The 27,133-nt window shown below is 33.3% G+C and overlaps 3 protein-coding genes, 2 long non-coding RNA genes and 1 pseudogene across 19 annotated transcripts in view; 2 read left to right on the forward strand and 4 right to left on the reverse strand.

Annotated features, from left to right (window-relative positions):
• Positions 1–100: 100 nt before the first annotated feature.
• On the forward strand, positions 101–1,861 carry LOC147388570 (putative disease resistance protein RGA3). The gene is made up of 3 exons (XM_086418304.1): positions 101–463; positions 609–854; positions 971–1,861. The coding sequence occupies exons 1-3, from the start codon at positions 101–103 to the stop codon at positions 1,859–1,861; spliced, it is 1,500 nt and encodes a 499-aa protein (XP_086274430.1).
• A 682-nt stretch (positions 1,862–2,543) lies between these two features.
• Positions 2,544–3,371, forward strand: LOC147388571 (putative disease resistance protein RGA4). The gene has a single exon (XM_086418310.1). The coding sequence runs from the start codon at positions 2,544–2,546 to the stop codon at positions 3,369–3,371; it is 828 nt and encodes a 275-aa protein (XP_086274436.1).
• Positions 3,372–5,746: 2,375 nt separating this feature from the next.
• Positions 5,747–6,638, reverse strand: LOC147388572 (uncharacterized). The gene is made up of 2 exons (XR_015171009.1): positions 6,259–6,638; positions 5,747–5,900 (listed from the first exon to the last, which is right to left on the reverse strand). It is a non-coding gene; the product is annotated as an uncharacterized LOC147388572 (long non-coding RNA).
• Positions 6,639–9,365: 2,727 nt separating this feature from the next.
• Positions 9,366–27,133, reverse strand: part of LOC147388573 (uncharacterized) — a 63,500-nt gene continuing 45,732 nt past the window's right edge. Inside the window, exon 5 of the long non-coding RNA XR_015170419.1 lies at positions 9,366–9,483. This is a non-coding gene — a long non-coding RNA (uncharacterized LOC147388573). The remainder of the gene's footprint in view (positions 9,484–27,133) is intronic.
• On the reverse strand, positions 12,032–14,906 carry LOC147388575 (E3 ubiquitin-protein ligase At3g02290-like; annotated as a pseudogene).
• The window catches only part of LOC147388574 (S-formylglutathione hydrolase-like), a 30,241-nt gene continuing 15,139 nt past the window's right edge, over positions 12,032–27,133 (reverse strand). For 7 of the 15 annotated variants that reach the window (XM_086419556.1, XM_086419566.1, XM_086419564.1 and 4 more), the window contains 10 exons: positions 24,120–24,263; positions 23,658–23,840; positions 21,850–21,920; positions 21,708–21,724; positions 21,464–21,583; positions 20,349–20,617; positions 17,252–17,343; positions 16,710–16,822; positions 16,489–16,630; positions 12,032–15,305 (listed from right to left, as the gene is read on the reverse strand). The gene's annotated coding sequence lies outside the window, so the exon portion shown is untranslated. The other 8 variants (XM_086419567.1, XM_086419563.1, XM_086419554.1 and 5 more) reach the window with 7 other exon arrangements.

Below are 27,133 nucleotides of genomic sequence, written 5' to 3' on the forward strand. Positions count from 1 at the left end.
CCGGCCTAGCACTGCACAAGACAGTGGAATCGTTGGTTTAGTCTCCTACCAAACCAATAAAAGATTCTAATCTTATCATTCCTAATGTGGTGTGGCTTTCATGCTTCATCCTCATTGCTTGCTTCATTTTCATCAATTTGCCTCAATCTTGTTTCTCATTTCCAAGTATGGAGCATGCTCTCGTTCCGTTGCGAAGCAATTGGGATCCATCATCTTTAAAGAGGCGGAGAAAGAGGTGAGACTGGTGTTGGGTACCCCTCAAGAAGTTGAAAAGCTTACTTTTACACTCGAATCTATTCAAGCCGTACTCATAGATGCAGAGGAGAAACAAGTAAAAGAGAAAACGGTGAAGCTTTGGTTAGAAAAACTAAAAGACGTGCTCTACGACATGGAAGATGTGTTGGACGAATGGAGCACCGAAATTCTCAGATCGGAAATGGAGGGAGTTGGCATATTAGAGAAGGTATGCTCCTATTTGTTTCTCTGTCTTTTGCAATTGCAATTGGAATTGCTTCAGTCAAGTTTCTTTACGTCGTGGCATCGGCCATAAGATAAAAGAAATAAAGGGCAGACTAGATGTAATTGCAAAAGACAAGGACCAATTCCAGTTTATTGATAGTGGGATGAGGACTACTACTGCTGAGGAACCACCAACATTCCGAATGACTAGCTCTATGATTGATGTATTAAATGTATGCAGTCGTGACCAGGACAAAGATATTATACTAAGCAAATTGTTGAGCGAGAGCAGTCAACAAGAAACACCTAATGTTCTCCCCCGTTGTCATCTCTATATGTGGACCTGGGGAATTGGGAAGACCACTCTTGCTCAAATGGTCTTCAATGATGATAAGGTGAAAAACCATTTTGAGAAGAGAATGTGGGTGTGTGTATCTGATCCTTTTGATTTATAAGGCTTGCCCAATCGATCATTGAAGTTGCTGGTGAGGACGTCACTAATTTCATTCAGTGGGAAGCTTTGATTCAAAATTTATATACATCTGTCATGGGAAAACGATTTCTACTTGTGCTGGATGACGTGTGGACCGAAAATCACACTGACTGGGATCAGTTGAAGCTTGCTCTCAAGGGTGGTGCACAAGGGAGCAGAATTGTCGTTACTACACGCAGTACAAGAGTTGCATCAATGATGGGTTCAACCTACATTCATGATCTGGATAAATTGTCCAAGGAGGAATGTTTGGAATTGTTTGAACGTATTGCTTTTCACGGATGGAGCAAAGAAGAGTGTGAGAAAGTGAAAGAAATCGGTGTGGACATGGTAAAAAAGTGCAAGGGTGTGCCTCTTTTCGTCAAGGCTTTGGGAGGTCTCATGTTCTTCAAAAAGACCAGATCAGAGTGGGAACAAGTCTTGGAAAGTGATGCATGGGAATTACAAAATGTTGAAAAAGAAGTTTTGCCTGTTCTCTTGTTGAGTTATAATGCATTGCCCTCAAATGTGAAACGTTGCTTTATGTATTGCGCTATCTTTCCAAAAGATCATAGGATAACAAAGGATGAGTTAATCAAGTTGTGGATGGCGCAAGGTCTTCTTAACTCCACGAGAAGTACAGAATTGGAAGTACTGGGTGCTGAATATTTCAATGAACTACTGATGCGCTCATTTTTCCAAAACATGGAACGAGATGGCGATGGAAATATAATTTACTACAAGATGCATGATCTTATTCATCATTTTGCCCAATTTCTGACAAAGACTGAATGCTTTATCATGGATGATAATAACACAGAATTAGACAACAATAGCAAGAAGATCCGCCATGTAAACGATACACGGTTTACAGATTTAAGTTTCATCATCTTCCTTCCATTTACAAGGCAAAGAATCTACGCACTCTAATCATCGCTGGACAATATTCATGGGTATCACACTCTGTTCCAGCTCCTTCTAATTTGTTTTGTCAATTGACATGTTTAAGAGAACTATCTATGCGCAATCACCCTGTAGAAGAACTACCAAATGAGGTTGAGAAGTTGATACATCTTAGATACTTTGATTTATCTTGGACAAGATTGAAGGAATTGCCTGAAACAATGTGCAGATTGTATAATTTGCAGACATTGAAACTCAATAATTGTGACAAGCTATGTAAACTACCTCAAGGGATTGGGAAAATGATTAATCTGAGGCATCTTGAAATTGAAGGAACTGATGAACTAAGCTACCTACCTCAAGGAATTGGTAGATTAAGCTCCCTTCGAACATTGTCTAAGTTCATTGTTGGCGATGCGAGGGGAGGTGGATGCAAAATTGGAGAATTAAAAAATCTCAATCACCTCCAAGGGAATTTAGAAATATTTGAGTTGGAAAGAGTGGCGGATGTAAATGAGGCTAATGAAGCACAATTGAAGAAGAAGCAACATCTCCGTGGTCTAGATTTGAGCTTCAAGGTTGTGATTTGGAAAATGTGGGAGAAAGCGAGATAGAGAGGATTGAGGGTTTGCTGGAAGGCCTCCAACCACATCGAAACTTGGAGGAATTGTGAATAAAAGGTTACCTTGGTTCTAAGTTCCCTAATTGGATGGGTGATTCAATGTTGCCCAAACTCTTTATTCTTGAAATAGTTGATTGCAAGAAATGTGTGCACTTACCTGCTTTTGGAAATTTACCAGTCCTCGAAAGCCTGGAAATAATAGGAATGAATTCGGTGAAACGTATAGGTCTTGAGTTTTTAGGAATTAATGTGGATGTTGATGATGATGGTGGTGGAGAATCAAGAGTTGTGGTACCATTCCCACAGTTGAAGAAACTTCATTTGTCGTTTATGAATGGGTGGGAAAAGTGGAAGATGTTGACAAGGGAAGAAGAAGATGAACATGCTGCTGGAAGTGGAGGAAGAGATATACTCATCATGCCACTTCTCCACACATTAGACCTTTTTAACTGCCCCAAGTTAAAGGAGCTGCCTCACTACATATTCCCTGCTTCACTAAGGAATTTGAAAATTGGTTATTGCCCAAAATTGAGTTGGACACCATGCCTTCCTCCACTCCTTGAAGAGTTGGAATTAAAAGGGGATGTAGGTGTTCTTTCAAGGTCATTGCCCACCAACCAAGTTAACAACAACAACAACAATCTCAAGTCTCTGTCTATCTATGGATCACCACATTCGTTACTCCCTGAAGGTTTGGCTCATCTTACATCGCTCCAAAGGTTGTCAATCGGGTGGTCTGATTCCTTGATGTGCATGTCTGAGGAGCTGAAACAGCTCAGCTCACTTCAATACTTGGAAATTCATTACTGCTATGTTTTGGGAACACGTTGCGAAAAGGAGGTAGGAGAGGACTGGAGCATCATATCACACATCCCCAACATCATCATCGACCATATGGACTTAGGAAGAGAGTGAGGGACTTTAATATTAGAGACACGCATGCATCATGATTCCACCGAGATCTGAGAGATGTAAAGTTCGTTTCTAATTAAGTAAGATTTTACATTTGAATTTTGAATTTTTAATTAAGAAAAGAAACAACTCCACTCCTAATTGGCACCCATCATCACATCAAATCACATGCCAACGATTCAGATGATGGGAGAATACAAATAGATTCCCAATACAACACACAAATATTTCGAATTTATTTGTTTTTCCAGAAGAGAATATCCTTTTTAATTAAGATTGATTTTACATTTTTGAATTTTGAATTTTAAATTAAAAAAAGAAACCACTCCACTCCTAATTGATTGATTTGAGGTTTGCTCTCATCATCACATCATATCACATGCCAACGGTTCAGATGATGGGACAGTTATTTTAAATTAATATTCAAATTTGATAAGATACTTATTGGATTCGGATTTGATATATATAAGAATATAAGTATATTATATTATATAATAACTATCATATCTATTTGGGTTTGAATTGAATGTTATTGAGGAGAGAGGATATTTCAATATCCAAATTCGAATCCATATCCAAAAACTTCGAATAATATTTGATTATTTGAATATAAATTTGGATAATTGACTATCCATTGATAGACCATTAAACGGTAGGTTTTAATAGTCACATCATATCACATGCCAACTGTTCAGATGATGGGAGAATAGTATTCTCAAATAGCTAGATTCCCAATACAACACGTACATAAATATATGGAATTTATTTGTTTTTCACTTCATCTTTCTCAAGAAAATAAATATTTCAAGTTTTATTAGGGAAAAAAAGGATTTACAATTGCCACACCAATTTAAAATCTTTAATAAGCATTATGGGATGTGAGAAGTAACTCCAAAAAAAGTTGGAGCACCCCACCTTCTTCATTATCAAGGGGGAGTGGCTTCTCAGACCATGGTAGGTTTCAGAAACATTCTCTCTCTCTCTCTCCATGTGTGTGTTGTACTATTGTGATTTGGGGATTAGAGTTACCTAGAGCTAAAAAGATTTTTTTGTACAATTTTTTTATTTCCAATCACTAGAAATTCAAGTAATTCCTTACTTGAATCTATGGGTAATTTCCAACAAAGAAGGTTTTATGGATAAGTTTTTTACTTTAATCTGTGTTGATTTAATAGGCATCAAATGTGTTTGATGAAGTGTGTAAAAGAATGGATGCCACTTGAAAATCCAAGAAAATGCATAAATGGATTGATTAGCACATTTCTTTGTTGTTTTTCTACTTATTGTTGATGTGTTTTTAGTCAAAATACTATATGATTTTAGTAGTTTAAACCTTTAAAATGTTTTTGTATAGTTTTATAATATGTTACTAACATTCATACAAAATATTTGTTTTGTCCAGGATAAAGAACCAACTAAAAGGTTCTGAATTTTATCCAAGATGTTTCTAAAGAAGTTGCAGTTGTTGTTGCGAGTTTCATGGCTATTGTGTTCAAGACTTATCCATGATATTTGATATATATTTCGTATTATTAATTTGAGAAATCTTGCGTGATTTGATTTGTTATGTTTGTGTCTTGTTTTTATTAGTGGTAATAGACTATAAATCAATTAATAGATATTCAACAGATTTAGCTTGTTATTTCTCCCAATATTTTCATAAATTTTTCCCTATGGGCAGCTTTGAAATCTTGTATTAGGGATTGCAGTATATTTTTTTTGTGGAAAATAGTGACAAAAATCTTATCATTGTCCATGAATGTAGGCAAAATTTGCCGAACCACATAAACTCTCTCTAAGTTACTAAAATTATCATTATTTCTCGCAACAATTTTTCTACAACATTCAATTTTGGGAGCAAATCATTATACTTTGTTGTTCGGTTATGAGGATAAAGAAGCAAGAAGTACAAGTCTACAAGCAAGAAGTACAAGTATACAATGTCAAAAGAAACCTTCAAACAAGGCTGGCGAGAAAGCACAAATAAGTGACAATATTTTCCAATTAAAAGTAAAATTATCAAGAAATATGCCCCTTAATTCATCCCTTACTCTTGTAATGTAAGCAACTCAATCGGTTTTAATACTTAACATTCTCACACCCCCCAATATTTTGAATGCCTCAACACTTCTCACTTACATTTGCATGATGCACTTTCAACTATTATTTTGAAAGATTGATGGCAACAACAATCAAGAACAAACCAAAATAGAAAAGAAAAAAGATCTAATGAGTTCATATTTTAAGCTAACACCAATCCCATTACCCAAAATTCTGCAAAACCATTAAAATGAAGTTTGTGGTCAAATTCAGATCTGGCGAAGAGTCAAGTTTAAATCAAGGGGTGAACTTTTGTAATATCTTTAAATATATGAATGTGATTAAAATGAGATCTTGCTCAATAGTTTATAGATTAAGTTTGAATCTCGAATCAAGAATTTGAATCAAAATTTAATCAAGTAATGTACATATTGAGAAGCTAAGAAAACACACTTTAGTTTCTTCCATATAATTCTTTTCTGATGTCTTGACCTGCAATAAAATCACAAGGGTAGTGAAGTCACACATACAGAGGACGGCAAGATTCATGTGGTTCGACTAGGGGTAAAACTTGGTTTGGTTTAGAGCAAAATCAGAACCGAATCGACGAAGATCGGTTCTATCATATGAGAACTAGAATCGAACTGACTTGGTCTAAAACCGAACCAACCCAAACCGACCTTAATTTGGTTTGGTTCGGTTCGATGGGTTGTCAAGAGAGAGAGAGATCATTCGAATTCTACACGAAATTGATCCCCAATTCTTCGATTCAAACCCTATTATCACTAAAGATCAGCACAATTAAAGAACGAATAAAAAATAATAATAATAATAAAAACCAAACTCAAACCTGTCGCAGGTCGTATATCGCTGGCCGCAGGTTGCAAATCGCAGGTCGCAGCCGCAGCGAGACAGAGAGAGAGAGAGAGAGAGGGAGATGTGCTGGTAAAAGCCGCAGGTCACACCGTCGCAATCGCAAAGACAACAAGAGAGAGAGAGAGATGGTTGCAGCCGGTGGTAGTCAGTGGCAGCGCATGTTGCAGTTGCAGCCGCAGTCGTAGACACGAGAGACAAAGAGAGGGACGAGAGAGACGAAGAGGGTTTGTATTGTAAAAAAAATTGCATTTTGTTTTTATATATAATATCAGTTTTCGATTTGGTTCGGTTATTTACCATCCCTGAACCGAAAACCGAACCGAACTCATCGGTTCTTATTTTCTTTAACTCGAAATCGAATCGTATTTAGTTAAAATCGAACCAACCCAATCCAAATTCACGGATTGGATTGGTTCTCGGTTTGAACCAAATTAAGTTGCACCCCTAGGTTCGACAATGTGTCATCCATTGATGAAATCAATGATTCATAACCCTGACAAAGAAATTACATCTTGAGATGCCTCCAACACACCGACATTAAAAAATTAGCAAAGAATGAGAGGAAAAGATACCCCATTTGAAATAATGTGGTCTAATTGAGGAAGGTAGCAACATTAATTGTAGTATCTGAAACTGAATTCCTACCTGATCATTAAGTGCATCACTAAATCCAAATTCTTGCCCAAGTTTTTAATATAAAAAATCAACTTAACCCTTTCTTGTAGTAGTCTAATAATAAGAAAGAGAATGAATGTTTTATAACAATACAGTCTATGTTACGATTATTTAAGACTCATTCAGATATCTATAAATTTATACCAAAAATTTGATATTTTGAACAACCCATAAGAAAATCAACATTACAACTCAAAGAAGAAATGTTATGTAAGAAGAATTGCTGCCCCAATGACAACCAATATTCTTGACCTAGATTTATTTTTTCTATCATCATAGTTTGGCTTTTGGTTGAATGGTTTAGAGTGTCTAAGGGTCTATTCTTTACAGAAGCCAACTCCAGCTCCATAAGTTGGCTTCTAGAAGAAGTAGAAGCTCAAAGCCTGAAAAACAACATCCAATAGAAGTTTATTCGTTACAAAAACACATAAGAAAGAAATTAATGTTCGTTTGACAGTCTTTTATTGTTAGATTATGGTAAAATGATCAAAATACCCTTAATGTTAATAATGAAACCATAATGCACCAAAAATGAGTAGAATACCTTAAAAAATATAATTACACTAAATATATAATATAATAAATTTATATTAAAAAGTTATAAAACTAATTATTTTCAATTTAAATAAATTTATAATTTTATAATTCTGTCGAAATTTTGGCAACATCTCTTAAAAATAAACATATAATAAAGAAAATACCTGCATAATATATAATCTAACATCCACATAAAGATAAAGGGTATTTTAGTAATAAAGTAGTGATGATGAATTACTTTTGATCTTAATAGTAAAGATGAAGGGCATTTTGATAATTTTCTTTTGTTTTTTTAAGGTTAAGTTTGATTGGAAATTTGATTAAAAATGAAGAGTATGTTGGTCAAGATGAAGGGTATTTTGGAAGATGAAGGGTATTTTATTAATTCCCTTTTGTTTTTTAAGGTTAAATTTGGTTCGAAATTTGATTAAAGATGAAGGGTATGTTGGTAAAGATGAGGTGTATTTTGGAAGATGAAGGGTATTTTGATAATTCCATTTTGTTTTTTAAGGTTAAATTTGATTTGAAATTTTGATTAAATATGAAGGGTATTTTGATAAAGATGAAGGGTGTTTTGATAATTCCTTTTATTTTTTAAGATTAAATTTGGTTGAAATTTGATTAAAGATAAAGGGTATTTTGGAAGATAAAAGGGTATTTTGATAAAGATGAAGGGTATTTTGATAATTCCCTTTTGTTTTTTAAGGTTAAGTTTAGTTGAAAATTTGACTAAAGATGAAGGGTATTTTGGTAATTCTCTTTTATTTTTTAAGGTTAAGTTTGATTAGAAATTTGATTAAAAATGAAGGGTGTTTTGATATAGATGAAGGGTATTTTGATAATTCCCTTTTATTTTTTAAGATTAAGTTTGATTAAAAATGAAAGTTATTTTGGTAAAAATAAAGGATATTTTGGAAGATGAATGGTATTTTAATAATCTCATTTCATTTTTAAAGGTTAAATTTGATTAAAGATGAAGGGTATTTTGATAACTCATTTGAACCATTTTATGTTTTTGGCTTCCTGTAAAAACCATTTGAAGAAGTCCCTCTTGGACGATTTTTTTTAGGAACTACTTTTAAGCTTCAACTGAAATCTACGGGAGTCAAAAAAACCTAAACGAACATCATTTATCTGACTTTTTTGACTTAAAAAAAAAAATTGGCTCCTAAAACTTAAAAGAACAGGAACTAAGCAATTGCAACTTCGGCTATATCTCATTCTATAGGAAAAAGAACTATTACATTGACATCTTAATCTAAATGTTTATAAAGGCATCCCCAACATGCCTTACAACACACTTTCCTGTCTCACAAACTAAAAAAGTGTTTGGACTACAGCTTTCTGGACTGATACACTCAAAAAAGAATATCATTTATGACTTTAGAGCCATTTGAATCAAGCATGCTGTCGATGTTTCTAGTCATTGGATTTCACCACCAGTTTGTTTGATTATCAATAAAAAGATTCACATAGGGTGAGAGAGAAGTGTGAGAGAGAATGAGAAAGTTGCTGAAAGAGAGGGTAAGATAGAGGAGCAATAAAACCTAAGCACATAATCTATGAGATTAACAAAAATATTGAATACTATTAATAATTGAAAAAATAAGAAACAGTAATAAATGCTAAGACCTTATAATTCCACAACCTTAAAGGTGTTAATAGTAATAAACTATCGCAAACCAACCATGATAATACCCACATTATGCATCATAGATCAACATATATACATGAATTAAGATCTAGAAATCCTTGTACATTTTTAAAGCATGGATTTCCTTCTGAAAAAATATCTTACTATGTTCCTCTAGAGAGTAAACAAACAATCAGAAAAACAATTAAAAAAATAAGACATTTTACTTGAATCTTCATTATGTTATAAAATAAAAAAAATAAAAAACCTTGTAGTAGTTGTTTCATCTCCATCCTAATAACCAGATTGCATAGCTACCAAGGAAATATTCTCTTCTAGCAAATCTGCCAGCTCCTACAATACATTAATATCTATTATGAAGAAATAAAAGCTGATTTCCAACCCAAAGTGGTATAGGTGTTTCTTTTCTCTTTATTAGCTTTATTTCAGTCAAACTAAGAAGATTTCAATGGAACCTGGGCTATGTACCCATAGTTTTTAAAGAAAAGGACTTTCTTGTTTTGCAAATAGTATCTCTATTATAATATTTCAATGGAAAGCTATGAATGTAAGAGCCATTACCAAGTTGAGTGTGTTGTCATTTAGTGGAATGGCAAAATATCTTCAACATTTTGAACATCTTTTGTGGTGGTATAGTGTGTATGGAGTATTCCATCTACAAAATGTAAAAACAGGAAGATCGGAATTGAGGAGTCTGCCATCAAAAGATAAACAACTCTAAGATACTACTAAAAACATAAAAGATGATATAATAAAAACATTTGAAAAAGTATATAGCAACTTGCAAAACCATTTGTAGGTTAAAAATAAAAAACAGATTTGAATTGCCTTTTATCACTTGTGTATGTGCTCCTTACACCTCGGAAAGTTTTCAACGAAGGGTGAAAGACCATCCTCACCCCCCTAATAAATGTCCAACACTTTCTAGTCAACCTATCATTTTCAACCTCTTGGCAAACCCATTCCCTTTCTCTTTCCTTCAACCCTATCAATGGTTCTTTTATATTGCTCAAAACAACACAAAATGAAATGTAACTGCTGATTTAAATAATGCCTAACCATTAAAATGAATCGGTTTGTAACTAGATTACCATTTCAAAAAATATGTAGAAAATGTCTAATGGGTTTAGATTTTACACCATGAATTAGTTAGTATTCAGATTACCATTGTCAAATACATGGTTATGATGAAATATAAAGTGCAAAACTCTTCGACATAGTAATTAGTCCCAAAACCTAGTTTATACCATGCATTAAGTCCCCAAAATATATAAAAATCTTATACTAAATCAATGTGTTAAAAAAATTAAAGCAACACTAATGATTGTGTGATAAAAGGGGGTAAAAAGAACCATGAGTTACAAACTTGGGGTGATGATTTTTAGAAAATAAGACTTGAAAGAATAAGCAAAAAAGTCTTGTTTTAAATTACCTAAGACCTCTCACTACAAAATAAACGGTCTTCACCGGCGTTTCTAAATCGCCACCATATGCTAAGGGAGCGTCGGTATTATATATCAATGGCAGCTATAGAACTGCCAGCAATAATATAATTTTTCCAACAGTTTTATAACCAATTACCGGCGGTTATAAAATACCGATACAACTCTTTATACATGTGTATTTTCTCTATCACTGGCGGTTATGAACAACCGGCAATACATAATATAAACATCGCTTCTTAGGAACCGCCACTGAAATTATGTATTAGAGGCGCTTTAAAAACTACCAGTAATGTATTATATTAACGGCAATTTTTTGTAACTGCTGTTAAATAATGTATTAGAGGCGCTTAAGAAACTGCCGGTAATATATAGTATTAACGGCATTTCTTGTAAATCACCGGTAAATCATGAATTAGAGGCGCTTTATGAACCGCTGGTAATACATAATATTAACGACATTTCTGAAAATCGTTGGTAAATCATGAATTAGTGGCGCTTTAGAAACCACCAGTAATAAAATTACAATACAAAAAAAATAAAAAAAATTACGATTCGTATGTACTCATAAACAGTTAAGAAAACAAGTGCAATGGCGACAACAAGAAGTTAGAAAATGCTTTAGAATATGAAAATTCCAAATAAAAGGAGTAAATTTAAATAGGCAACTTTCTATTATGATTTCAATTAAGTACTGAAATCGTGAAAAATAGGTAGCCAATTAACAAATCAATCTAGGATCCATTAAAGGGGTGTGTTTATTCCCCAAACATTCAATACTACATACCAAAAAGAACTAAATATACATTGTAAGATACATGTCAATTATTTTCCTATTTGAGAAAGAAAAGCTTCAATGGAGACACATTTCACTATTTGGCCATAGGAATCTCTAACCCCTTCTCACGGTGTATATGCATGCCTTACTAATACATATATAATTCTCTATGAAGTATGATCATGTTTGAAAAAAAAAAAAAGAAGAAACAAGTTATCATCTAAAATTATTCAATTTCATTGTGTAAACTACATACCTGCTACAATATCTTGCTCCATTCACCCATTATATTTCCTTCCACTACAATAAATATGGCAATTTGGAACAGTTTAAAGCCCGTCTTTAATCGAGGCGTCATTAATGAGTTTAAACTGTCGGAAGCCATTCTAAATTTCAGGATTTGGAACTGCTAAAAACCGTTCCAGAACTCAGAATTTGGAATGACTTAAAACCGTTCCAAATCTTAAAACACTAACCAAAAAACTACCACCTTAGACATCGATTTAAAATCCGATGTCTATAAGACTGATGTACTAAGTCTTAAACTTTCGACGTCGGTACAAACCGATATCTAAAGTGGTCAAAAACCAATATCTAAATTTTTTTTTTTAAAAAAAAATTTTTTTTTTTTTTACTACACACCTATTACCCGCAGTCAAAATAGACACAAATAGAGAACATTGAGATTCTCTATCACATTCATTTATACACAAAAGAAATTACAATTAATGATAATTTACAAAATTGTCAAGTACTTTACCATCAAAATTACAAAATGTCGCATAATACTACAAACAAACCGCATTTTTCCTTCATTTGAAGATCCACTGCCACTAGGGCTTTCATTTCCAAGTACTTCACCATTGGTTAGCAATGGAATTGCTTGTTACTAACAAGACCATTCAATGACAGATGTTTTCCACCATAAAATTAGCTTGCATGTTAAAAATCTCTATTATTACCAAAATCACACTAAAATATGAAACAAAACCTCAAGAAACTAAAAAACTACTCAAATTTCATGAATAAAAGGACAAGGTAATTGCTACTTCATACCGAATCTGCAGTAGCTTGTAGTGTGACATGGTCGCCCCATTCACCCACCCTGTTTTCATTCACATTTAAGGTAAGATAAAACATAACATGATATTGGCCAAAACCATTAGAGATTAAAATGATAAAAGGAAAAAAGAAGAAGATAAATGAGTATAAAAATACTTGGACATCTTCTTCAAATGGTCACCATAACCCATAGGAACATATCCCTCATAAGTCTCTAAGTGAGACTTGAGCTGATTACAATAGAATAGTTAAACCATGACTTTCAAAGTCCTTACAAAGGTAAGGTATTTATGAAACATCAAACGACAAGTGAAATCCAACCTGATTAATAATATGTTGCCTCACAAACTTTGTGGTGCTTAGTTGTACAATAGAACTATGAACTAGAAGATCCTATTCACAATATGATTGATATATGAATCATAAGATTTACACCTAAATAGTAAATCTTTCAGCTACAATGGAGAAGAGTTTAACCTCTAAGATCAAGTTGTTTCATCGAATACCATCAACTTGAAAAACCAACCAAATGAGAACAACTTCAGAATAAAGAATGATATTAAGGACATAATAAAGTTCAATCAGAAAACATAAATAAATATTTCAATCAGAATGTGCCATTGAGATTTTTCTCTTTGTCTACCCTTGGATCTCTTCACTCATGATGAAAATGAAAGTTCATGGAGGCATAGGATTCATTTAGCTAAACCACAGATCTTTGGGATAAGGCTTTGACGATGATTACCATATTTTCTACATGATAAAGGAGACACCCAGTTTTACAATCGACAACTCATTGTTTTTTTCTTATCCTTGTATCTTCCCCAAAAAAAAAAAAAAAATATGGAAACTTATGTAAGTGAAACATTTCTGCTCGGATCTATTTGTGGAAGAGGGGATTGAGTGAGAACCTAGCGGATTTGGAATCATTGACAAAAAGAAAAAGGATAAACAGAATCCAACCCCATTTAATCATTTCAAAGTGTATTACTCTGTATGAAAAAAAATATTTCCTCCCCCTTTTAATAGTGAATCTTTCATACCTAAACTCATATTTATCTCAAGTTTGAGTTCTAAATGGCTTAATACATAAGCAGCCCTTTTATTTTGGAAGATATAATACACTCATTGAATGTGATATCATAAATAAATAAAAGCTGCCATCCAATTTTATACACATTTAATCCTATTCTCATATAAACTATTTACTTTGTAAAAATAATTAATCAAAATATACACCAAACCTAGGATTCCTATTTCCTGAGATTGGCTGTGAGAAAAACTTCTTATCTTTGTCAACTATCACTTTACCTGTACATGCGCAGCACAACTACTCTGCAGGAATACATGTCTCTTAGATTTCTGGGCATTTTTTGAAGCACGCAAGAATTAAGGTTCAGTCCAATTAATCATACCAACTGTTCTACTATAGTTCCTATTTGGTCAAGGCTTCGAACCAATGCCATACACCTCAGCGAAGTCATCGCTAAGTTTTGATCCTTTAAATCACCATACTCGATTTGAATCAAGTTAACATAATTTGACTTGTACTAAGTTAGCCTTTACGCACTTGACTTGCACCTTAATGGTTCATAAAGGTATGCTTAAAAACCCAATAGAACTTGGCCAAGTTGGAGAATTGGCATGCCAAATAGTTTGAACTTCAGACCTAACACTTAGCACTACTATGAAAATGCAATTCTTAAAGGATCATTATGCAAAACCGACGAGTAAGAAGTTACCTTAACACAGACTGGACATATTTCACTTCTCTCCATCCACTCATATATACAACCAAGGTGGAAATGGTGAGAACATCCGGTCATAATTTTGGGGTTTTGTAGAGTATAAAAAATATAAGGAATTAATGTTATTTGCAGTTTGGACTTTGAGAAACTAAAGTACTCTCAGACATAAGTGTAAAAGATACGATGCAAAACCCATTCCAGCAGTATCACCCCAGATTTTATGAGAAACTGAATGAAATGGTATCTTCATCGCCAAATAGGGTGCAGAACTCATGTCTGATCCCACATAGATATAGAACATAAATGGACGCAAACAAAAACAAATTCCATAAATCATACCTTTGAGGCATGTGGGACAGACATCATCATCTTCTGGTATAAGTAAAGATACCCAACTCCACTTGCCACTTTTGTTGAGGAGTGCTTCACTGAGGACTCCGAAGGGGGTTCTTTCGATACTATTCCATCAGACCCATTCCATGTGGGTACTGCAGTTAGATTCTAGAGGCACATCAATGTCACCTCTTCGAAGTGGTTCAAATTCTTCATGTGACTAGCTTGAGCCCTTCTCACGTCTTGAGACAAGTCCTTCCCGTGGAAAAAGGAAACATCTTGGATCTGCATCGTAAGGTAAAAGCCAATTTACCTGTTTCTGTAAACAAAACTGTTGGGATTTACATACTCTTCAAAGTCCTCATCATGTACACAGCAACAAACAGCATCCATAGTACACTTCAGTTTCTTCTTTAACTAAAGGCCTCCAAGGTAATTCTCAAACTTCAATCACAAATATCCAATATATCAACCGTTACCATCAAGAAAGACTTTCATTTATTAAGGAAGCGCAACAATGAGGATGAGCAATGGATACAGACAGCCATTCTACAAAGGACCAACTGCAATCACCTACTGCACTTTTTTAACCAATGTATATCTCGAAGATATATATAAGTAGCCCATGTCCTTGGGGGGATTTGTGGAGATCCTGACCTTTTCATCATCGAAAATCACCCATCTCCCGTCTTTATACACATGAGCCAAATATTGTTCACATTGGGCAGATTTACCAATATGGCTCACCAGTCCCATAAGCTTGTACTCTCCAAAAAGCAGAAAATGAGAAATCTGTTAAGAGTTGTGATTGAACTAATTTATGAAAAGTCAGCCCACAAGGGAACACAATAAATAAACTCAAACAAAATGTGTATTCAAATTGGTAATAAATCAACCAAGAAATCTAAATTCTAATCATGGAACTTGGTTTATTTGCTTCAATACAGAGTTATTGTATTATAACTCAGACTAACCAACCAAGTTTGAAATCTATAATGGTTATCTATACAAACATGTAACACCAGCTACAAGTAAAGTTTAAAAAATCTCAACTCGGCTTCCTTGTAATGACACCGGAAGTGTTTAATGATGCGCCTAAAACTCTGCCAAGAAAGCACTGTTTTACATTTGATCCTATGTGCCCAAAGAATGCTATACGTTCTTCACTTTCGAACCTCGCAAAGAGAGAACGTGTTTTTTCCTCAGAGTTAGCCGCCTATCCTTTTCTATAGTGTTCCTCTTTCTATAAATAACTTTGTTGTTATCTAAATTATAAAAGGAACAGATTAATATAAACTTAAGAAAAGAATAAGAGTCAATGTATTATGAACTTTCTCTTTAGGAGTCATATATGAGCCTGAGCCTAACCAATACACCCACTTATCCTTTATCTTGAAAATATGAAACCACATTCATGAACTCCCAACCTCTTACCATCCAATAGTGTCTAAAGAAAGTTTCTGAAATACGGATCAAGGTTCATAACACTCTTTTAACAATACAGATTACACTAAACTACATTTGATGCTTTGATAATCTAAAAAATATATACTTTAATGAAATAAGAATACCTCTTTAAGCAAATAGCAAAATTAAGTGAATTAATCTGCCTACATGTGGAAGAAGGTGGCTAAGATTTAAGTTTCATAAACTATGCATGAATTTGAAATCTGTGTAAGAGCAGAACAATATATGTATGTATATATTTTGATGGGTAAACTGGACTTGAATCCACGACCTTAAAGTTGCTTTGGAATGTGCCAAACCAAGAGCAGAACAATTTCAAACATCCAACACAACTAATTTAACTTGGTATCAATCTAATAAGAATTTAATTAGATCTGGACCCTATTGGACCTGTTGCCACATTAAGTTTTGGATCCAATGCAATTTGAAATATCAGATGTTAACAAATGAGTACTGATTTTCTAACTCAATATGACTAATATGAAGAATAGCTACAAGCCAAGCCTACCTATGTAAAATATGTAATCAACGGTACCAATAAAATCTGTAGTGCAATTTGTAAATAAAGGTTCATTTGTTGTCAAATCCATTCTCCTTCGTTGTTGCTCTAAACCAAGACCAGCACCCATTCTAAATGAATAAGCACTGACCTACAAAACAAATGAAGTCTCAAAATCAGTAAAAGTTCTCAAATTTTCACGCTAAGCAAATTTTGGAAAATATGTTTACCAACGGAAGCTGATGTGTTAACTTGCTAGTGGACCACAAAATTCCAGGGGTCCATTACTAAATCTGGATGCATTGGATCAACCTTACCCCTTGCAAGAAGTGCATGAGGAGCACTACAATCAAGGAAAAAATTCTCCTTAATCATAGAAGAAGGGGGAAAAAAAAAAGGAGCTGCTAGTGGCAGCCCAACTTTTACTAATTACTCCCCCAATTCCTTAAATTATTATCACCCCCCAATTAAAGATTAAAACACAGTATTCAAACATTGCAAAGGTTTGGCTCAAGTTATTATCTCAACATTATAACACATTCAAACAATTTCAGTAGTTGTTTACAATTAGGATTAAACCCATATAAAATCCAATCCTCAAATATAGAAATCTAACAAAACAAATGAGAGAGCTTCTAATGGCACCCCAACTTTTACTTGTCCTCAACTATTTATTTATTTTTTATTTTTTTAATTGGGGTGTAACAAGTAAAAAAAATTATTAGATGAATTTTGTATTCCATGTGAACTGGATATCAAAACAAAGCCATACCTTCCAGGAATAGAATTAAAATCCCCACAAACTAACATTGGAATGTCTGCACTAACATCAATTTTTTCTAATCCTTTCAAGAGAGTATGGACCTGATACAATAAAAAGGAAACATCTAAGGACGCATATTTAAGTTGAAATATAAGATCCATAAGAAAATATGAACTTCATAGTAGAAATTGTTCAGCTGAGAACTTGCCAGAGCTTAATATCCTTGAGATCTTGATGAACATTTACATGTGTATTCGCCTAAAATATAATGCCGCAAGGAAAATACCAGAAATGGTTACACCATGAAATTATACTGCATATGTTGATATTATCTAATACTAAATATAAGAAGAGATGAAGATACACTATGAAAGTACACTTCACAAAAGAGCATTTATCAGGATTTTCAAAACTAAAATATACTAGGGAAAGAGTAATACTTAGGTTTAAATCTCTCCTTTATTAGTGAGTCTATTTTCTTGGAGATCTCAAAATATAGGGTACAAAGAAATTAACATGTGTAATTTTAACATTTATCAAACATTTACCAAAACACCATTTTAAAATACCATTTTAATAAGAAACGGCTAAATACCATTTTAAAATGTTGTTCCTAATTACCCATTTTCTTGTAGTGTGTTAGCTAGTTTGGTAAAAGAGGGGTTCTAATAAGTCAACATGGATAAGTAAACCTCATTTGTTTTCATTTTGGTAGTAGGATATTTGTAATAAAGAAACATGAATCGCAACTAAAAATCAAAATACACCAAGTGAAAAAATAGTAACTAATGGAACAAACAAACTTGCAAAACTAAAGAACTTTGACAAATTCCCCTTCATATCCACCATCCAGAACACACACGAGATCCTACCCTTTGCAGCCCAAACACACTTGTATCCCTAACTAATAACACAAAAACTAGAACTATATGTTTCCAAATAGTACATCCGGTGCTTCAAACACTTATTAACAGTCGTATGGCCACTTACAAAAATCTATAGCTCTGAAAATATAGATTTGATATATCTTAATCCCTTGTAATATCTAAAAGATAAACTTCTTATATATAATTTGGGATATCGATGTCAAGAGAAAACCTAATAGTTAATAAGAAAATAATCCATTTTCAGAGATGGAATTATAGGTTTACGAAATAGTTCCAATCAAATTATCACTCAAAGAACTACTACAAATCCAGAGAACTACAGCATCAATAGATAAATCCTAATTTCAGATTCTCTAGTAATTGAAGAATACATAACCAAAAGCCTTACAAAAACTAATAGATGTGGATTCAAGTCACACAAAAAACACATAAATCACTGCATTCATCAACAGCTCAAGCATCTCAAGCATTTAAGATCTAAACTAAAAAAAAATACACAAAAACAACAAATTTCATCGAATCTGACTATTAAAACCTCAGATTTCTCACAGGAACACTCAAATATGATAAACCCTAATAAAAAATGCAATTACCTTTACCAATTGTGCAGAGAGATTTAAAGAGCTCATAAGCTCTCATTAATGGCGACTGCCGCTCAAAACCTAGAAACAAAATCATTCCAATCCAACTGAGAGAGAGATGAGATCGAGGGAGCAACTGAGAGAGAGAGAGAGATGAGATCGAAAGGTCGATCAAGGAAGAGACTGAGAGAGCGATTGAGAGATAGATTGAGAGGTCAATTGAAGAAGCGACTGAGAGAGAGAGAGAGAGAGAGAGAGAGATGAGATCGAGAAGTCAATTGAGGGAGCAATTGTGAGTGAGAGAGAGAGATTCGTTCCCATGCAATGAGACGGGAAATTGGGACATTTAAAACCCGATTAAAACGGTTTTAATAGATAAAACGGTTTAAACCCGTTTTTAATTAGAAACGGATAAAATCCGTTTTATAATTTGGTTCCTGATTCACTGTTTTCTTGTAGTGTTCTCAAATCATCTTCGGGTGGATCAGAACAAACATCCAAACAATCAATAAACAAGAAATGCCCTGTTAAGAAATGGATATGGGGATCCAAAAATAGTTACAATCAGTTTCGATTATGACCAATACGAGAACTTGTAACCAATAGAATAAGCCCGAATTAGTTAGGCCTCTAATTCTAAATCAATCCACCAAGTGATTGTGTGTGTGTGTGTGTGTGTGTGGCGGGGGGTAACTACACTAACTATAGTAGCTAATTCCCTCTTACCTTACCTCAAAAGCATCTCAATTGTCCTTTGTATAATTTAATAAAGATCCCTTCTCCTTCTCTATAATATTTTTGGATAAAAAATAGTTAGTTATTTAACCAACTAATGCAAATGCCTGAGTAGTTAATGCTATCACATAAATTAATTAAGAACTCATTCATACTTGTTGAAAGAAAGGGGTGGATATCTGATAATGGAGGAAAAGAGTAAACCTAGTACAGATGTGTGCTCCCAATTTTTGTTGCTTGAGCTTTTAGTCAATATTAGCAAATGTACTCAAATGAGTGGGTATTATGTATAAGTAGCAATTGCATAAACCAAAAACTTTTTTATGTTACCATCCATTTTAACAAATAAAGATAAAGGTATGTTCATTTATATCCCCAAATCACCTATTTCAATATGATTAACATGGTCCAAGAGACTTGTCTGTCAATAAGATCTCCAAAAACTGTTAAGATTGATTTATCTTCAAATAGCAGTTCACCTCATCAAGAAAAAAAATATTAATAATACTTAAGTATGGTGATGATGATGATGATATAATTCAACAATAACTTTCTTTGTGTCTGATTTTGTTTGTGACTCATGGTTTTGAATTTCCATGTTTTAGAGTTTCCTACAAGGCTATAACAATATATTAGTAAAACATTTTTGCCAAGTATTGAAGAAATGTACTAACATTTTTCTGAAATTCTCAAGAAAATATGAAAAAAAAATATGGAAAGACCTATTAAGGGGGTAGAGAGACCCTTATGGCAATGAAGGAGTTGGCAAGGGACAAAGCCCCAAGAGCTGATGTGTTTTCTTCAACTTTTTTCAAAAGCTATTGGTATAGGAAATGGCTACGAGATATGGACAAATAAAAGACCAGAAATGAGTTTGTCAAAAATATAAAAAGAAGTTAATACCTGTATAAACTTCGCAAATCCAGAACCAAGTGGAGATCCATTATACAAAGCCATGGAAGCCACATTCAATAGAGAAGCATAAACTAGCCAAGGGCCCATCATCCAGCCAAGATTAATGGGCCAAGCAACAATATCACCCTTACGAATATCCATGTGGCACCATGCTTTTGGTTCTCCTATTATTAATCAGTCTGCTTTAGAAACGGTTAAGTGCTTTCATTGATCAGTGTGTGGTTGGCTGATGCATTTGCAGCCAATGTTGCAAGAACCTGAAGTTCATAACCACAGGGTGCATATGGTCAAGGTATAAAATCTCATTCCAGGGCAATGTTTCAGTCAAGACAAAAATCAAAATGGTATCACCCAAAACATTCCATTCAGAATAAATAAATCAATAACTTTTGACTAATTTCCTAAATTAGTAATCTTCTTAATGCACATCTGAAATCATCCTAGAACTACTCTAGAACATTCTCATGATATGGAGAGGCATTTCAAAATTCACATAATTAATGAGTTAGATAAATCAAAAGGAAAATGTTGGAATAACACAAACGGAGACACAAAGGTGACAAAAATGATGTGGTGGCACACACATAATCGTAGATGCTTTTCCGTAGATGCTTTTTACTCGTAACTCGTGGAAAAGCATCTACGGTAATGTGCATGACACCACATCATTTTGTCACCTTTGTGTCTTCGTTTGTGTCACCCTAACACGGCTCAAATCAAAATAGCCTATATAATACAAACTTTTATATCAACATCTTTTCATCCCCTTCAATGCAGCAGCCCAAAAGTCTAACAAGATTCCTATGTTGAAGTTTTGAAATCACCACAACCTCATTCTTGAACTCCTCCACACCTTGTCCAGATCTCTTAGAAAGTCTTTTTACAGCTATTTCTTGTCCATTTGGTAATATTCCCTAGAAACAAACATCAATCTATTTTAAAAAACCAGTTTTTACAATAAACCCCTTCACTAAATTAGTTTTGTCAGTTCAAGTTGGGTGTTATTAAGGCTAATTTTCATTTATAAGTAGGAAATTCTAATTTGCCTACTTTTAAGGTAGTAAAATTAAGAAGATAACGAAATCAAGTAAAACAACTAATACCTTGAAAACTGGCCCGAAACCACCTTGCCCAAGCTTATTCCCATCATCAAAGTTGCTTGTTGCAATTGATATCATCTCAAAATTGAAAATTTGCAAATTTGGGTTGTCTCCTAGCATGATCTGCAAATTCTGAACTCGATTTATTGCTTCTCTGTTTAGTCCCCCTCTTACAATATAAGTATGTGCAGACTCCAACACCGACGATAACTACTATTCCAATAACAACTGTAATTATGATAATTACCTTTACATTCTTCTTATCTGCAATTTCAAAAGAAACTCGTATCATTAAAAACAAACTTGCATCTTCAGAGCACTTCAAACTAAACATATTTTAGTTTAGAAAGGAATTTCAATTGAGTTACCTTTATTTCTCAAGTAATTACCTGTCAAAGAAAAAAGTAGAGGTATTAATTGGGCATGAAACAACTATGTCACTCCCATAGTTGTTCAGTCCCTGCAAAAACAAAGAAATTAAAATGATGGGGAAAGAACTCCATGACCATATAACTAAGTCTAATGACCATCATTTGGACCATTGAATACAATATTAACATTAACACCACTTAAGTTTTTGAAGCCAGAATACATTAGATCCATACGTTGAGATTCAACTCTATGTAACGCTGTCAACGGATGCTTATCGGTTCGGATGTAGAAATATCTCAATTCAAATCCAAAATTTTTATCTAATATCCGAATTCGAATCGGATAATATACGATAATTTTATTATTAAAAATAATTATTATATATTATATTATTTATATAAAAAATTAATCAAATAAAATAATATATATTATATATTATATATTATTTCGATTCGGATATTATCATATTCGAAATGCTAATATCTAAATCCATATCCGATAAGGATTCAAATATATAAAACTATTTGAATTCAAATTCGATATTAGAAATTTTCGGATAATATCCGATTTTTTGAATTCGAATTTTCTTCTATCATTCACACCCCTAACTCTATGAACATTTAAACCAATTTAGATACAAGTTTTTTTATATTTATTTCAACCGATTTAATCAACATGAAGTTTTACAAAGTTTTAAAACTCGAGAGCTTGAATCAAATTGATCTCCAACTAATCTAAAAGGATAAAAAACTTGCAAGTCTACTCAGATGAAATAAATAAATATATTTAACATATCAGTATTTTTAATATACATCTCCTAAAAAATATCATATATCTATTTAAAAAATATCATCCGGTGTTTAATATGTATTAGCGTCACTTTCTAACCGCTGTTATATCTATTTTTATACATTTAAAAAATATTTAAGCTAATTAACGGCATTTTGATTAAAACACCGTTATTTGAGTAATATTACCGACGATTTAGTAGAAAATGCCGGTGTTTCACTTGTATTAGCGACACTTTCTAACCGTCGTTATATCTATTTTTATACATTTAAAAAATATTCAAACTAATTAACGGCGTCTTGATTAAAACGCTGTTATTTGAGTACTATTACCGGCGGTTTAGTAGAAAATGCCAATGTTTCACATGTATTAGCGTCACTTTATAACCGTCGTCATATATATTTTTATACATTTAAAAAATATTCAAGCCAATTAACGGCGTTTTGATTAAAACACCGTTATTTGAGTAATATTACCAGCGATTTAGTAGAAAATGCCAGTGTTCACTGCACCAAAAATGGAAATTAGGAACAGTTTCAAACCGTTCCTAAGACTGATTGAAATGGTTGAAAAACCGTCTCTTATCGAGGTGTCGTTAATGACTTTAAACGATTGGAAGCCGTTCTATATCTTAGGATTTGGAACGGTTAAAAACTGTTCCAGAACTCATAAATTGGAGCAAATAAAAATTGTTCCAAATCTGCATTTTATATAATTACACAAAATATATATATTTCAGACATCGATTTAAAATCCGATGTCTATAAGACTGATGTCCTAAGTCTTAAGACTTTAGACAATAGTTATACACCAATATCTAAAGTGGTCATAAACCCATATCTAAACTTTTTGAAAAAAAAAATTTTAATTTTAATTTTTTTTTTTCTACGCGCCTATTACTCGTGTTCAAAATAGACCCAAATAGAGAACATCGAGGGTCTCTATAACATTAATTTATGTACAAAAAGAGTTACAATGAGTCATACTTTATAAATCCAAAATTAAAAATACCCTACTCCTGTACTAATCGATATACCTATTTTGGGTTGTGCACGGTGTACTCGTTATATTCTAGAGGACTATCATTGTGCCCTGAGGGGACCAAGGGGCCACACGACACTATAATGCCTTCCTTCAAGATGAAGTGCTCCGACTCATCTAGTTTCTTCTTTCCCAAGACTTTCACAGCAATCTTCTTCTCTTCTAACAACTTCGTGCCCTATAACAAACAAGAAACAAGTTTAATTAACAAAAGAAATGTCTCCTTTAACACCAACTTTGTAGTCGAGTGATGTTGGATTAATAAAACAACTGAAAGTGTACATAGATTATGGTAGCACTTCTAGACCCCAAAAAGAACAACTTCAACAATCTCACCAAACCTCAACATTGCACTTGTAAATCTTATAGAAGTGATTCCAAAAGAAGTATACATGTCTATGTTATTTCCCAAATGAGCTCTAGATTACTCATGAACTTTTCAGAAATATAAACTTACCTTGGGTGGGCTTGTAATCTCAGTGATTTGATCTCCCAGATAGACGACTGCCAGAACCAATAACCCTTCTAATCTACCGATTGCTGTGAACCCATACCTAGCAACCTTGACCGCAACATCAAAGCATACAATTGCCTTGCCAAACTACATGTCAAAAATAAAACCATTACTGATTTAAGATTTTTAATAGAGATAGATACCTGAATGATACTGGAGACCAAGTTGGGCCAATTAAGTTGGAATAAGTGTTTGGGTTTCTAATAAGTTTCCTCCACACCATTATCAAAATAAGCCTTGATATCACACTTGTAGGAGAAACAGCCATTCTAACTTCTTTAACAGATTGATCAACAGCTCCTCCATATTCTTGACCACCAAAAACATCTGAGACAAGAGAACCACTTGAACTCCAAACAAACATGTGAAGATCTCTTGTACCTTCTTCAGATTTCTGTTGAGTTTGCCCATTAGGCTTTTTATTTCCAAAAACAGCTTTAGAACCAGTTGGAGAGAACATGCCAATAACCCACGTTTCATGATGAAACATATGTGGAAGCATTCATTTACAATCAAACTAGCTGCTGAAACAATCTAAGTTGGGTGTCTTTTCCTATGTTGGATTCAAGTTCACCTTCATCAAACTAGATATCTTCCTAAAAATATAAGAGTTGCCCCTTACACTCTGAATGACTCCGACTTAGGCCCCGTTTGATTCAGCTGCTTGAATTTGCTGTCAGCTTCTGCTGTCAGAATCTGTTGTCAGAATCTGCTGTCAGAAGCTGAAACACTGAAAAGCTTGTTTGATAGAGCTTTGTAAAAGTGCTGTGCTGTTGACCAGAATCTGATAATTACTGTTTGATACAGCTTCTAGAATCTGCTGTAATAAGGTAAAATGACCAAAATACCCTTAAGGTTGATAGTACACATAAAATACATTAAAAATTACCAAAATACCCTTAAGGTTGATAGTACACATAAAATACATTAAAAATTACCAAAATACCCTTATAAATATAATAAAATTATATAAAAAATTTAAAAAAATAATTATTTTAATTTTAAAATAATTATAATTCTTTAAAAATTTATAAAAAAAATTTATAATTCTATAGAAATTTCGGCAGCATCCCCTTTTAAAAATGGACATATGAAATTTTCTTGATAAACAAAATACCTGCATAATACGCAATGTTGATAATGCACTTAGAATGCATAAAAAATTAACAGAATACCCCTATAAATATATAATTACATTAATATATATATATATATAATTGATAAAAAAATTATAAAAATAATTATTTTAATTTTAAAATGTTTATAATTCATTAAAAATTTATAAAAATTATTAAAAACCTCTTACTAATATGAGATAGAGCTTGACCGATAAACTTTATTATAAAATCAATTTTAGAAGACTATTAAATCTCACAAAACAAATAGAAAACAAAAACTACTATTTATTTTAGAAATATCTGTATCTTATAACTTTTTGAAGGAAATAGAACTTCTACAATACCAAGAACATAACCAAATACTTCAATTTTTCAAAAAGCATGAGAAAAAAATATCCCAAAAAAAAAAAAAAATTCCGAAAAAAACCCAAATAAAACTCCCTTACTTCAACCTATAAAAACTCCTATATGTTTTAGAATCTGCAAGTTCCCACAAATACCCATATTTATTTATGAGGAAATGTTCAGCAACAAACATTTTGGCAAAACATTTTTCAAAACATGGGTTAGAGGTTTTGGAATGGGCTGATTTTTGGTGAGGATGATCTCTACGGTGAGTAGATCATCATCACCAAAAATCAGCCCATTCCAAAACTTCTAACCCCATCAAAAATGGTTTACAAAAAATGAACGGTCCACGATTTTTCAACTTGTAAATTGGGGCTAGAAGTTTTGGAATGGGCTGATTTTTGGTGAGGATGATCTCCTCACCGTAGAGATCATCCTCACCAAAAATTAGCCCATTCCAAAATCTCTAACCCATGTTTTGAAAAATGTTTTGCCAAAATGTTTGTTGCTGAACGGGACCCTTATTTATGATGGGATCTCTAAAAAATCAGAACAAAATATACCTGAAAATAGAAAAGCATCTGCCCAATCATTTATCCCTAAAAACAAGTGTATATCTCCAATTTCAAACGAAACATAATATTTAACCACCTCAGATAGATCAAAACAACGTGCAAACAACACATACATGTAAAGCAACAGATGAACTAGAAATAAATTAATAAACAGAAAAATTCTCCAGATTCCATGGAAAAAATATTAATATAGATTAAATCACAAGCACATGACCATAAACTTTACTCATCTGAGATTCAGGATTAAAAATTTTCAATAAAAACTTCAAATTGATTCATAAACAAATATAAAAAAAAATTTCAAAATTCACTAAATTAACACGAAATGTCGTTATTTGTTAAAATGCAAACCTAAAAATCTGAAATTTAAAAATAATAATTAAAAAAAAAATAAATATAGAGAAGAACTGTTAGTGGAAATTAATACCCTAGAAAAAATAGTCGAAGTACCTGGAGATTCACGAGAGACGTATGTATATCGAAGGTTGATGGATGGATTCGACTTCACTTTTCAGAGAGAGAGAGAGAGAGAGAGAGTTTTGATCTGTTGTTCGATGTATTTTCGAGACGAAGAGATGAAGAGAATAACAGATTTGTGATCTGTTGAGTAAAAATCGGACTGCTGTGTGTGGTTCTTCAACGGAGAAGAAAATGAGAGAAGAAGAGAGGTGTGACAGAAGAACAGCCGCGTGCTGTCGAGAAGAAGAGATAGAGACGGAGAACGGATGTGATCCGTCGAGTTGCGGTGTGGTTCAGTCGCAGAGCAAAGAAGAAGAGCAGGGAAGAAGAAGGGTATTTCGGTCTTTCGAGCTGAGCAGTTTTTCGACTTCAGATTCACCCGCAAACGCGATGGTAAAAAGCCCCTTTCAGCGGCTTATGTTATTTGCGTTTCAAAACGCAATTTGTTAACGCGGTT

This window comes from Akebia trifoliata, chromosome 12, assembly GCF_017979445.1.
Source record: "Akebia trifoliata isolate Shusen 1 chromosome 12, ASM1797944v1, whole genome shotgun sequence".
Classification (NCBI taxonomy): Eukaryota; Viridiplantae; Streptophyta; class Magnoliopsida; order Ranunculales; family Lardizabalaceae; genus Akebia; species Akebia trifoliata.

Excerpts from the sequence above, each read along its gene's own strand:
- LOC147388570 (XM_086418304.1), top strand. The coding sequence starts at position 101 with ATGCTTCATCCTCATTGCTTGCTTCATTTTCATCAATTTGCCTCAATC. Across the intron at positions 464-608 it reads GAGTTGGCATATTAGAGAAG|TTTATTGATAGTGGGATGAG; the intron begins GTATGCTCCTAT and ends GACCAATTCCAG. Across the intron at positions 855-970 it reads TGGTCTTCAATGATGATAAG|TGGGAAGCTTTGATTCAAAA; the intron begins GTGAAAAACCAT and ends AATTTCATTCAG.
- LOC147388571 (XM_086418310.1), top strand. The coding sequence starts at position 2,544 with ATGGGTGATTCAATGTTGCCCAAACTCTTTATTCTTGAAATAGTTGAT.